The following is a 13977-nucleotide window of genomic DNA, read 5'->3' on the forward strand; positions in this document are numbered from 1 at the left end:
ACAATGGTAGAAACATTAGAGACCTGGCAGGCCAGAAAAGACTGGCATGATATATTCAGAACACTAAATGAGAAAAATATGCAGCCAAGAATACTATATCCAGCTAGGCTGTCATTGAAAATAGAAGGAGAGATAAAAAGCTTCCCAGACAAACAAAAACTAAAGGAATTTGCAAACACGAAACCAGCCCTACAAGAAATATTGAAAGGGGTCCTCTAAGCAAAGAGAGAGCCTAAAAGCAACAAGGACCAGAAAAGAACAGAGACAATATACAGTAACAGTCACCTTACAGGCAATACAATGGCACTAAATTCATACCTTTCAATAGTTACCCTGAATGTAAATGGGCTAAATGCCCCAATCAAAAGACACAGGCTCTCAGATTGGATTAAAAAAAAAAAAAGACCATTGATATGTTGTCTTCAAGAGACTCATTTTAGACCCAAAGACACCCCCAGATTGAAAGTGAAGGGGTGGAAAACCATTTACCATTCTAAAGGATACCAAAAGAAAGCTGATGTGGCAATCCTTATATCAGACAAATTAGATTTTAAACCAAAGACTGTAATAAGAGGTGAGGAAGGACATTATATCATACCTAATAGGGCTATCCAACAAGAAGATCTAACAATTGTAAATATCTATGCCCTTAACATGGGAGCAGCCTTATTAATATAAGGCTATTAATAACAAAAGCAAAGAAACACATCAACAACAAGACAGTACTAGTGGGGGATTTTAACACTCCCCTGACTGAAATGGACAGATCATCTAAGCAAAAGATCAACAAGGAAATAAAGACTTTAAATGACACATTGGACCAAATGGACTTCACATATATATTCAGAACATTCCATCCCAAAGCAACAGAATACACAATCTTCTCTAGTACCCATGGAACATTCTCCAGAATAGATCACATCCTAGGTCACAAATCAGGTCTCAACCCATACCAAAAGTTGGGATCATTCCCTGCATATTTTCAGACAACAAGCTTTAAAACTAGAACTCAATCACAAGAGGAAAGTTGGAAAGAACTCAAATAAATGGAGGCTAAAGAGCATCCTGCTAAAGAATGAATGGGTCAACCAGGAAATTAAGAATTTAAAATATTCGTGGAAACAAATAATAATGAAAATATAACTGTTCCAAATCTTTGGGATGCAGCAAAGGCAGTCCTGAGAGGAAAGTATATAGCAATACCAGCTTTTCTCAAGAAACAAGAAAGGTCTCAAATACACAACATAACCCTACACCTAAAAGAGCTAGAGAAAGAACAGCAAATAAAGCCTAAACCCAAAGGAAAAGAGAAATAATAAAGATCAGAGCAGAAATCAATGAAATAGAAAACAAAAGAACAGTAGAACAGATCAATGAAACAAGGATCTGTTTCTTTGAAAGAATTAGCAAGATTGAAAAAGCCCTGGCCAGACTTATCAAAAAGAAAAGAGAAATGACCCAAATCAACAAAATCATGAAAAAGAGGAGAGATCACAACAAACACCAAAGAAATACAAACAATTATAAGAACATATTATGAGCAACTATATGCCAGCAAATTAGATAATCTGGAAATGGATGCATTCCTAGAGATGTATCAACTACAAAACTGAACCAGGAAGAAATAGCAAACCTGAACAGACCTATAACCACTAAGGACATTGAAGCAGTCATCAAAAATCTAACAAACAAAAGCCCAGGGCCAGATGGCTTCCCAGGGAAATTCTACTGAACATTTAAAGAAGAATTAATACTTATTCTTCTGAAACTTTTCCAAAAAATAGAAATGGAAAGAAAACTTCCAGACTCGTTTTATGAGGCCACCATTACCTTGATCCCAAAACCAGACAAAGACCCCATCAAAAAGGAGAATTACAGACCAATATCCCTCATGAACATGGATGCAAAAATTCTCACCAAAATACTAGCCAATAGGATCCAACAGTACATTAAAAGGATTATTCACCACAACCAAGTGGGATTTATCCCTGGGCTGCAAGGCTGGTTCAACATCCGCAAATCAATCAATGAGATACAATACATTAATAAAAGAAAGAACAAGAACCATATGATCCTCTCAATTGATGCAGAAAAAGCATTTGACAAAGTACAGCATCCTTTCTGGATCAAAACTCTTCAGCGTATAGGGATAGAGGGAACATACCTCAATATCATAAAAGCCATCTAGGATAAACCCACAGAGAATATCATTCTCAATGGGGAAAAACTGAGAGCTTTCCCCCTAAGGTCAGGAACATGGCAGGGATGTCCACTATCAACACTGTTATTTATCATAGTATTAGAAGTCCTAGCCACAGCAATCAGACAACAAAAAGAAATAGAAGGCATCCAAATCAGCAAAGAAGTCAAACTCTCACTCTTTGCCAATGATATGATACTTTATGTGGAAAACCCAAAAGACTCCACCCCAAAACTGCTAGAACTCATACAGGAATTCAGTAAGTGGCTGGATATAAAATCAATGTACAGAAATCAGTGGCATTCCTATACACCAACAACAAGACAGAAGAAAGAGAAATTAAGGAGTCGATCCCATTTACAATTGCACCCAAAACCGTAAGATACCTAGGAATAACTCTAACCAAAGAGGAAAAGAATCTGTACTCAGAAAACTATAAAATACTCATGAAAGAAATTGAGGAAGACACAAAGAAATGCAAAAATGTTTCATGCTCATGGATTGGAAGAACAAATATTGTGAAGCTATCAATGCTACCTAGAGCAATCTACACATTCAACGCAATTCCCATTAAATACCATCCGTTTTTTACAAAGAAATGGGACAAATAATCCTAAAATTTGTATGGAACCAGAAAAGACCTAGAATAGCCAGAGGAATGTTGAAAAAGAAAAGCAAAGCTGGCAGCATCACAATTCCGGACTTCAAGCTCCATTACAAAGCTGTAATCATCAAGACAGTATGGTAATGGCATAAAAACAGACACATGGATCAATGGAACAGAATAGAGAGCCCAGAAATGGACCCTCAACTTTATGGTCAACTAATCTTCGACAAAACAGGAAAGAATGTCCAATGGAAAAAAGACAGTCTCTTCAACAAATGGTGTTGGGAAAATTGGACAGCCACTTGCAGAAGAATGAAACTGGACCATTTCCTTACACCACACACAAATATAGACTCAAAATGGATGAAAGACCTCAGTGTGATACAGGAGTCCATCAACATCCTAAAGGAGAACACAGGCAGCAACCTTTTCGACCTCAGCTGCAGCAACTTCTTCCTAGAAACATCACCAAAGGCAAGGGAAGCAAGAGCAAAAATGAACTATTGGGACCTCATCAAGATAAAAAGCTTTTGCACAGCAAAAGAAATAGTCAACAAAACCAAAAGATAGCCAACAGAATGGGAGAAGATATTTGCAAGTGACATATCAGATAAAGGGCTAGTATCCAATATATATAAAGAACTTCTTAAACTCAACACCCAAAGAACAAATGATCCAATCAAGAAATAGGCAGAAGACTTGAACAGACATTTCTGCAAAGAAGACATCCAAATGGCCAAAAGACACATGAAAAAGTGCTGAACATCGTTTGGCATCAGGGAAATCCAAATGAAAACCTCAATGAGATATCACCTCACACCAGTCAGAATGGCTAAAATTAACAAGTCAGGAAATGACAGATGTTGGTAGGGATGTGGAGAAAGGGGAACCCTCCTACACTGTTGGTGGAAATGCAAACTAGTGCAGCCACTCCTGAAAACAGTATGGAAGTTCTTCAAAAAGTTGAAAATAGAGCTAGCGCATGACCTAGCAATTGCACTACTGGGTATTTACCTCAAAGAAACAAAGGTAGGGATCCAAAGGGGTATGTTCACCCTGATGTTTATAGCAGCAATGTCCACAGTAGCCAAACTGTGGAAAGAGCCAAGATGTCCATCAACAGATGAACGAATAAAGAAGAGGTGGTATATATATATATACAATGGAATATTATATAGCCATCAAAAGGAGTGAAATCTTGCCATTTGCAACGATGTGGATAGAACTGGAGAGTGTTATGCTGAGTGAAATAAGTCAATCAGAGAAAGACGTGTACCATATGACCTCACTGATATGAGGAATTCTTAATCTCAGGAAACAAACTGAGGGTTCCTGGAGAAGTGGGGGGTAGGAGGAATGGGGTGGCTGGGTGAAAGACATTGAGGAAGGTATGTGCTATGGTGAGCGCTGTGAATTGTGCAAGACTGTTGAATCACAGATATGTACCTCTGAAATAAATAATACATTATATGTTTAAAAAAAAAAGAAGAAGAAGAAGGAGATAGCAGGTGGGGAAATCGGAGGGGGAAACGAACCATGAGAGACAATGGACTCTGATAAACTGAGGGTTCTAGAGGGGTGGGGGTTGGGAGGATGGGTTAGCCTGGTGATAGCAGGGCACGTTCTGCATGGAGCACTGGGTGTTATACACAAATAATGAATCATGGAACACTACATCAAAAACTAATGATGTAATGTATGGTGATTAACATAACATAAAAAAAAACTAAACCTCTTAGCCCACAAGGAGTGTTGAGTATCTGTGCTCACACATGCACATGCACCTAAACCCACACACACAACCACCATAACAGACAGGGAAGGGCAGCCCAGTTCAGAACAAAAGCAGAAGAGAAAAACATGAGTTCTTTACAACAGGATTACATGCCCATGCATATAAATTATTTATGGTGTTTAGAATAGTTTTATTACTGCTTTTGTTATATAGCCCAGGCCCGTAAGAGCCATCAGCATAGTCCTAAGCTATGTTAGTAGGCAGCTTGGTAAGTGACTATGAACATCGGGCACAGCATTTTCACTTTCATATCTGAAGTGTCTTTCCTACATCTGTGAAGTATCCTGAAGCACAAATATCTTTTGACAGTTTGCTGACAAATGACTTCATTTCTTTTGTTGCTAATGGTTGATTATAACATTTGGATAAAGACTGAAGTGAAAAAAATCCAAGTTTTAATATGAAGCAGATTAGTTTTGAAAATTCTATTATGTCAACAATAAATGGCAAATAAAAAAATTTCTTCACTGATTTACATAACATTATTTTTTTAAGTTGAAAAATAATTTTCTGAATGTGGCAGCATGAACATTTCAATCATGACCCCCTGCTCCCATACCTTGTACAATTATGTTTGCTGTAGCTTGAACAGAGCCTTGATTATTGTCAGCATGACAGGTAAATTGACCATGATCCTGCAGGGTGACATTCTCCAAGTATAGTCCTCCAGAAGTAGCCAGATGCCTGGATCCATCCAGAGCCTCTCCGCTGCCCCTAGTCCAAGTAACCTGGGGGTGTGGGTGGCCTGTGGCCATACATTCCAAAGTTGTGCTGGTACCAATTAAAACCTCTGTGTCCTGGGGCTGGATTATAAAACTAGGCTTGGCTAAAGGAAAGAGAAAAACAAAACAAAATACAACCAGTAGCAGTTAAGAAGCCTTATTTATTCTACATTGTGTTTTTTTTAAGATTTTTTTAATTTTTTATTAGAGAGAGAGAGTACAAGCAGGGGGAGCAGCAGAAAGAAGGAGAGGGAGAAGCAAGCTCCCCACCAAGCAGAGGGCTGGACTTGGGGCTTGATCCCAGGACCCAGGGATCATGATCTGAGCCGAAGGCAGACACTTAACTGTTTGAGCCACCCAGGCACCCCTCTACATTGTGGTTCTTAAAACTTTTGTCAATTTCAAAATGACTTTAAACTAAAATATTATATACATACATTAAATACTCAAATAGTTAAATCTAAAACATCTGGGTCTTAAATCTAGATTGATATAAACATGCAATTTTTTTAATAGATTGCTTCCCTTGATACCATCATGGATCACAGACACTGCTAGTGCCCACCTATTTTTTATTTTAGGGGCTAACTGTTCAAATTAGACTTCTCAGACTCTCTTGCAGTTAAGGGTATCCATGTGACACAGTTCTACCAGTGAGATGTAGGCACACATCCCTAGAAGAGTTTCCTTCCCAGATAAAAGAACAGTCTAACTAGTCACTGCTTTTACTCCTGTTTGCTACCTGGCACTCAGGCATGAGTTTGGGTTACAAGAGCCAACTTGGGCCACGAAGTGACAATTATGAAATGGAGAAAAAGGTCTCAATGCAAAGGACTGAAGAATAGAAAGATATCATTGGAGCATTGGGCTAATGTGGCAGTCTGTCCAGACTCCTGCATTCCTTGTGGCATACAAACAAACCACATTCCCATGCGTGCACGTGCACACGTTCACACACACACACACACACACACACACACACACACACACCGTGTTTAAACCATTTCTCATCAAATTTTCTGTCACTTTCAGCTAAATATAATACACATTGACTTGCTAAGTATCCTTGTAAATACAAAATTTAGACTTCCATATGGAGTGTTCCACTCACCGATTCATAAGAGTTTCATCTTTTCTGGAAATCTCAAGCAGAAATTAAATACTTATGAGGGTGTTAAACATGCTTAGTTATTGGGTCTAATTTTGGGGGGGCTCCTTAATTTCTGAGATGAATATACCATTAAGAGTAGAGATAAATTTATTTAATCTAATTCAACAAGCAAGATTTAATTTAATTTTAACAATATTGAATGCCTTAAGTTAGATAAAATGCTAGATGTTGGAAAGATACAAAGATGCACAGGACACTCCTTTCCTCATAAGCTTATGCTTTAGCTACAAGGACAGAAGACAAACCATATAATCTGAAGAACTACAACATACCTTGGAAATCATTATATTACAGTAAGTTGTAAAGTGCTATAGAGAAATGGAAAGAACTATTATAATAATTGAAGTATGAAAGGTTTTTGAAGTGAATCAATGGCAGTAGAAATGAAAAGGAAGACAATCTGATACATCTTGGAGCCAAATTTCTAGAGACTTGATGAAGACAAGATAGCAATGGAGGTTGAATCTGAAGTTTTGGGAAGATAACAATATCAACAGTGATGGAAAACATAAGATGTAGTGCAGGTGAATGTGCTTGAAGAACATAAAAAATTTACATTTGAAAATGAACAATAGTGCTCGCTTTGGCAGCACATATACTGAAAATGAACAATAAGACAATAGTGACATCAATCCAAATCTCAGGAAAGATACCAGCAATAAAATCTTTGAAGTGTACGTTAATTATGCAAGTTGGATGTATGGGAATTGCTTTAAAACTCAAGAAGAGCTCAATGGAGGAAGAAGAAATGTGGTTAGGGCAGGCAGAATGGACAAAGAGCAGGTGGGGAGGGTGTGAGGAATGGCGCAGTTGATGCAGGCTGAAGGCCTTGGGAAAGGAGAGGACCTTCAGAAAGTATCAGGAAGAAGTGGTGCCCAGAAGTCAAAGTAGGAATACTCCAGTGTGCAGTGTCAGGCTTGATCTGGAGGGCAAATGAATGACACTTTGGAAGGAGCTAGTGGGTTTGCCAATCAGAAATTACTGACAAACTCTGTAAGGAATTCCCATATTCAGTCAATCTCTGACTCAAATGCATTATTTCTGCTGGAATAATGCTTCGTTCAGGGCTGTTTCCTCCACTCCCTCTGTCACTGCCAATGTCACTACTCTCCTCTGCATCATCACTACATCTGCTGACCTCCTCACCTTACTCTGTCTTCCTGCTTGTCCTCCAAACTGCTGCTTGGGAGATCTTTGTAACAGATAAATCTGATTTTGAAACACTTAGAGTACAGTCATGAATGTTCAAACTCTGACTTACAATTCATCAAATCTCATGTAATTCCCAACCCTTCATTTGTATCCTCCAGACATCCAGAACTCCATGTCTTGAATATCCACTGCTCTCTCTACCTTTACTGCCCTTTCTACTAAAATAAGTTTTCAATCTTATTTATCTGGCTGTTTTCTACTTCTTGCTTTCAGCTTAGATGTCACTGGTCCTGGAAAATCCTTCCATGAATGAACACAGATTTCCAAGTCTGATCTAAGAGCTCCTCCTCTGTCAGGGGTCTGCTGGAGCTGGCTCTGGAAAGCCAGTATGAAATTTTTGGAATTTTTCAAACTGACTGTTAAGCATAGCCATTATTAAAAATTAAATTACATAAACTTACAACTAAATAAATCTCATTAATATCAAAGATAAATTCTGACATTTACCACTTCTAATTATTTTGCATTTTACTATGATCTAAGGTCTTGAGATTATTTACATCTATTGTGTCTGCATGGTGGAAATACTATGCAATGGTGTACTACTACACATCTCTTCCTAACTCCAAATTCAGTGATGTCATGTCAATCATTGGCAAATACTGCAAACTGGGGCTTTGCCCTCACCCCCAGAGCCAGTTTTTAAACATTTTAAAATTTTAAACATTTACCAGTGGGGCATCTGGATTAACTCACAGTTAAGTGTCCAAACTCTTGATTTCAGCTCAGGTCATGATCTCAGGGTCATGAGATCAAGTCCTCACACATTGGATTATGTGCTCAGCAGGAAGTCTACGTGAGACCCTCTCACTTCCTCTTCCTCTGCCCCTTCCACCCCTGTGCATAGGTGTGCTCTCTCTCTCTAAAATAAATAAATAAATCTTTTAAAAATAAATAAATAACTAAACAAACATTTACCAGCACACAACTATCCTTTCTGCTTCTATCCTTTTTCCTTATCCATCATAAAACTTACCATTTTGTTGAATTATGGCTATCACCTAATAGACTATAGACTCGGTAAAGTAAGACATAGTGTCTCACTATTTCCATCACCTTACTGATAATGATATTACTAAAAAATTTGTCATAGCTATGTGTCTGTTAAGCCACTGAAATTATAGCAAAGCAAACTCCTGTAAAGTTAAAGGAGCATAGGTTGTTAACTATACAATCTTCAATGGCTAGCTCAGTGAGCATTCAATAAATATGTGTTGAGTGAATTAATTATGAATGAATAATTAAATTATTTGTTAGAAAGGTTGATAGTCCTGCCTAGGTACCACTGATTCCCTCTGAGGATGCTGGGTCATCTTCTGAGGAAGATGGATGGGTAATCAAAAAGGTAACGACAGCCTTGGGACAGCACCTATTGTGACTAGAAAAGAATAGAACTAAGGCAAGAAATTAAAATAAACTTCAGGAGAAAAAAAACCTCAAGTTTCTGTAAAAAATTAGGAAGTGATAGACAATGGCAACTGTTTCACTTTTAAGCATTCCATACCTTAAAGAAGCAATATGAAATCATTTTCTAGTGCAAATAACTATGGAGAACTGATGCATTTACATTAAGTTCAATCAGGGAAAAAAAAAAAGTTGTACCTGGAGGACTGGAATATCTGAGCATGGCATTCTGTGTCTTGACCTCCCCAGCTGAGTTTCTGGCCATACACTGATATTCACCTTGGTCTGACTCACGAGTGTTTCGTATCATGAGTGTCCCATCATCAAACAAGTTAAGTCGAGTATCATCTTCCAAATCCAATGAGTGGCTGTAAATACACATTTTACATACATATTATTTAATCCCAATCATATTGAAAACACTTACCAAGACTGAAAATATAAGACCTTATAAATATGCTTTATTTACATCAACTTATTGATTTTTAAATTGTCTTAATAATTCAGATCATCTTATTTTAAATCCTAGTTGTCCCTTCCTATTTCTGAGATTGTATCCTAAACACAGGTTTCAAGTCAAGACATGATAGAAAGGAAGGAGGTATAAATGTCCGGTTTCCCAAGGCAGCATGAATTTGAACACTGAAGCCATCTCTCCAATATGAAAGATACTTCAGCACATTGTTATACCTCTGAATTCCTATTTTTTTAAAAAAAGTGGAATCACCAAGTGGTGATATGTAAGCTTTGCACCTCTTTTCTGTGAGTCATTCAGTATGCACTTATATTTTGTTGAAGAGTAGGGAAATATTCATATTCAAGGCAACATAGCTCAAAGCCAAGGACAATTATATGACTACTGACATTAAATAAGCACACCCATTTACCCAGTTGTTGGAGGTTAGGCCCTCTTAACTGAACTGGACCATTTTGGAGATACTAGAAAAATGCTGTTTATCAGTTGAAATGGAATATCCATTAAGCACAGTAGTGAAGACTATCATCCAGAAAGTTCAGACATCAGTATTGTGCTTTTTGGGGGTTATCTTTAGCAATAAATGCAAAGCTACTGACACATAAATATATGTCAGAAGTTTCAACAGAATTTTTTTGTCTTACCAGAGTACTTTTTCCCCTTTAAAAATACTGAATAATCATTTGTGAGGAGGAATATAGATGTTCACATGAGTATGCTTAGTACTATAAAAATATTAAACATAAAAAATTTCCCCCCAACATACATTCATCACTCAATAGGTATTTATTAAACACTTACTATATGTCACCCATCAATAACACCCTTAATAGAGGACAAAGTCCATTGAGAGGATTTCATTTCTTTCTTTTATAATTTGTTTGTTTTACAAAGCCAATGGCTTCCAAATAAACATTTGTCTTACTAATTTAAAAATGTGCCAACACTGAAGAGTAATAACTCATCTTTTCATATATGTAAAAACTAAAGCATGTTAAATTAAAGAGATGGAGAAACCATCCTCATTCAGCAGTTTTCATCACAAGGGATAAAGAAGCACATAATGGCCAAATTTTACATCCATTCTTTTAGAGTAGAGCAGAAGACAAAACAGGACAGATAGATGCCATCTGTTCTTCGCCCACTGAAAAGCCTAATTTTAAGAACTACCAGTTAGTCAATGAGAACTTCAAGTTGCTATTTTTGAAGAGATTAGCTTTAGGAAAAACTATATTGCTTTTGAAAGGCCAGCAATGCAAAGCATAAGAAACTAGATCCTGGATATTCCTGTAAGTATAGACTGCCACAACTACTCAGTGACAGAAACATGCAATGAACATCAGAAAACGTGTTTTTTTTTTTTAAGTGCACAAATTCAAAAGTATTATTTAGTATTAAATGAATTACTTTAAACACAATTCTAAAATCATCTAACCTAGAATCCAAATAAGCCTACTTGCAAAGGAACATGCCAGCAATAATGGAATTTCACCTTTTCCAAAGATGAATTAGTTTCCTTAAAATTTGTTCTAGGAGCTTCTGAGCTGGTAAACACATAGAGATTTCGGTAGTGTCACACTCAGAAAGCATAGAAGCTCACCACATAGCTTGCCCTATGCATCTTTTCCATCTGGCTGTTCCTGAGTTATATCCTTTTTATAATAAACTATAATTTAACTCTTCCCAACTCCTTGGAATGATATGACAGACACAGTCCCTTCCTTCATGGAGGCAGTCTTGTAAAAGGACAGACTAGTACAACATGACATTTGTCTCAGCCTCCATGTGATGGAGAATTCAGACAAAAGAAAAAGGAGGGAGAAGAAGAGGAGGAGGAGGAGAAAAATAGTTGCATACACACATTACACACAGAGAAATAAAGCAAATGTGGCAAAAAAATTTTGTTCTAAAATTGACTCCTAAAATATCAAAAGTTACCAAATGTGTACATGATATCTATCTTCTGACTAGACAATGCAAGAGAATTCACCAATTTTCACTCTTTAGAATGATTTAAAACCAACAGCAGCACATCACACCCATAAATTTAAAATGCACCATTCCTTTTCCTGGTTATTTCCCCCTTTGTTCCTATCTTCTTCACTACACTGATAAAAGTTGTTTGCTCATGAATCATGATGTTCCTTCAAAAATTCAAAGCAAGTCTTCATGATTCAATATACATACCACATTGTTAATTTGATGCAAACCAAGTAGCAATCATATGTAAAAACACAAAGGTTTGCTTAAGTAAAATTTACCCAGACTTTTTCTCTTGAAAATGTGTCAATAAACACATTTGATTTATTAAAGGCAATTCATTGTGGCAAGCATTTATCAAGTGCTTTCTAAGAATTAGGCCCTGTGGCTAGGTACCAGAAATATAAAGATGAATAAGTTATCATCTGTGCCCATAAATTTAAAATATCTTCCACATAAGAAGGCATATAGTGAAAAACTATAAGCAGAATGTAATTATAAGGCTTGTTTGTAATCTACTGTAACTATTGTACTAATATTTGCCACAGCTTCATTTTTTTTAAATGGCCAAAATTCCCACAATCTAGAACCTCAACATTAAGAAAAACATGGTTGGTTTAGAAAACTCTTTAGTATTGTGACTATCTTGCTCAACATCTAATGGCACTCGAAGATTATAGATTAAAAGCCAAAGTCATAGTCTTCCAGTTGTTTGCAATCTTTTCCTCTTATACTCATAGGTAAAACCTCTATTCCAACAAATATGATCTACCCTCTTTCCCAAATCCAATCATAATTGATTTCCATCCTGTGCCTTTACTCATTCATTCTCCAATTAGAATGCTTTCCCTCCTCTTTGAATTCAATAATTTATTTAAAAATTATTTTGATTATTATTTCTAGGTACTGTAATCACTTTACTCTCCTCCTGAGAAACCTAAAGAATCTCCAAACATCAATAAGTGGTTGATTTTTATTTTATTAAATTTTGTTCAAAGAAAAGGGATCTTTATGAAGTTGGTTCTTTACTATGAGTTGAGATTTTTGTTTTTTTATATGTGATCAACTGATAAAAATTCCATAGTTACTTGAAAACATAGCATAGTGTAGCTTTTTATGTAGTAGATATATGTGTTACATATAAAACCAGCCTTCCTATGTTGTTCCTATTAATTTTTGTTCTTATTCTTTCTAAGAGAAGACTACTGTAATTTCTCCCTATAATTGACTTTCTGTCAATTAATCCTGGTAATCTTCTTAATTTTGTTTTATTTTCAGACAGCTACTTTGTTAGGTATACAAAGTTTTGTGAATCTTATCTCCCGATGAATTGTTGCTTTTATCACTTATGATCTAATGATATGCAATTATACCTTTTTCAAATTTATTTTGATTGATATTAATCTGGATATATATAGCACCTTTATTTTGTTTAGAGAACTTTGTTGTTATGTGTTTACCCATCTAGCTTCCACCTCCCCATATCATAATGTTTTAAATAAACATAAAAAGCACATAGCTGAATTTTTTAATTCAATCTTATGTCTTTCAAAAGACTACTTAATTCTGTGCATTCATTGTTTTTATTAATATATTTAAGCTTATTTCTGATGAGATATTCTGTTCATTTTCTCTGTCCTTTGCCATTCCTATACCTTAATTCTATCTCTCCTTTCCTTTTGTTGATTGGTCCCTTTTTCTTTAATCACTCTTTCCCTTCTCCTAGTATGAAAGTTGTATTCTTTTCCTTATCTTAGTATTTCACCATAATTTTTAACAGGCTTTCTTAACTTCACAAAATCCAGTCAATATCATTGTACAATTCAAAAATGGGGCATGAAAAACTATTTATGTCCTCTCTCCTTACAATGTTTTTGTTAGTTATCATCTAATATTTTACTTCTCTCTTACTTTAGACTTGGTCAATACTTTAACAATCTCAGTTAACTTGTATTTATCAACATGTTTAAAAATACTTTGTTTTGATCTTTGCTTCTTGCATATCATATCTTCCTTATTTATAATACTTTTAGCAAATATCCCCAAGTAAACCTCAACTACTTGAAAATGTCTTTATTTTACTTGTCAGTTAATTTAGCTGAATATAAAACTGAAGGAAACTAGATTTTTTTCCCTTTAACAAACTAAATATATGCAATTACCTTCTGGTATATAAAGTTAACTGTCAGTGTAATTGTTATGCATTTGTGGGTAATCTGCAAATTATCTTGGATTGAAAGATTTTATCTCTTTCAATTTTCTTTTTTTTAATTTTATTATGTTATGTTAATCACCATACATTACATCATTAGTATTTGATGTAGTGTTCCATGATTCATTCTTTGAGTATAACACCCAGTGCTCCATTCAATACCTGCCCTCTTGAATACCCATCACCAGGCTAACACATC

General features: G+C 35.9%; 1 protein-coding gene across 2 annotated transcripts in view; it reads right to left on the reverse strand.

Annotated features, from left to right (window-relative positions):
• The window catches only part of PXDNL (peroxidasin like), a 481521-nt gene that overhangs the window by 118786 nt on the left and 348758 nt on the right, over positions 1–13977 (reverse strand). For both annotated transcript variants that reach the window (XR_003517612.2, XM_027581093.2), the window contains exons 9-10: positions 9310–9479; positions 5162–5428 (exon numbers count right to left, since the gene is read on the reverse strand). Coding sequence is in view for 1 of the 2 variants with exons in the window: in XM_027581093.2 (XP_027436894.1) it covers positions 5162–5428; positions 9310–9479 (437 nt within the window). In the remaining variant the exon portion in view is untranslated. The remainder of the gene's footprint in view (positions 1–5161; positions 5429–9309; positions 9480–13977) is intronic.

This window comes from Zalophus californianus, chromosome 4 (genome assembly GCF_009762305.2).
Source record: "Zalophus californianus isolate mZalCal1 chromosome 4, mZalCal1.pri.v2, whole genome shotgun sequence".
Classification (NCBI taxonomy): Eukaryota; Metazoa; Chordata; class Mammalia; order Carnivora; family Otariidae; genus Zalophus; species Zalophus californianus.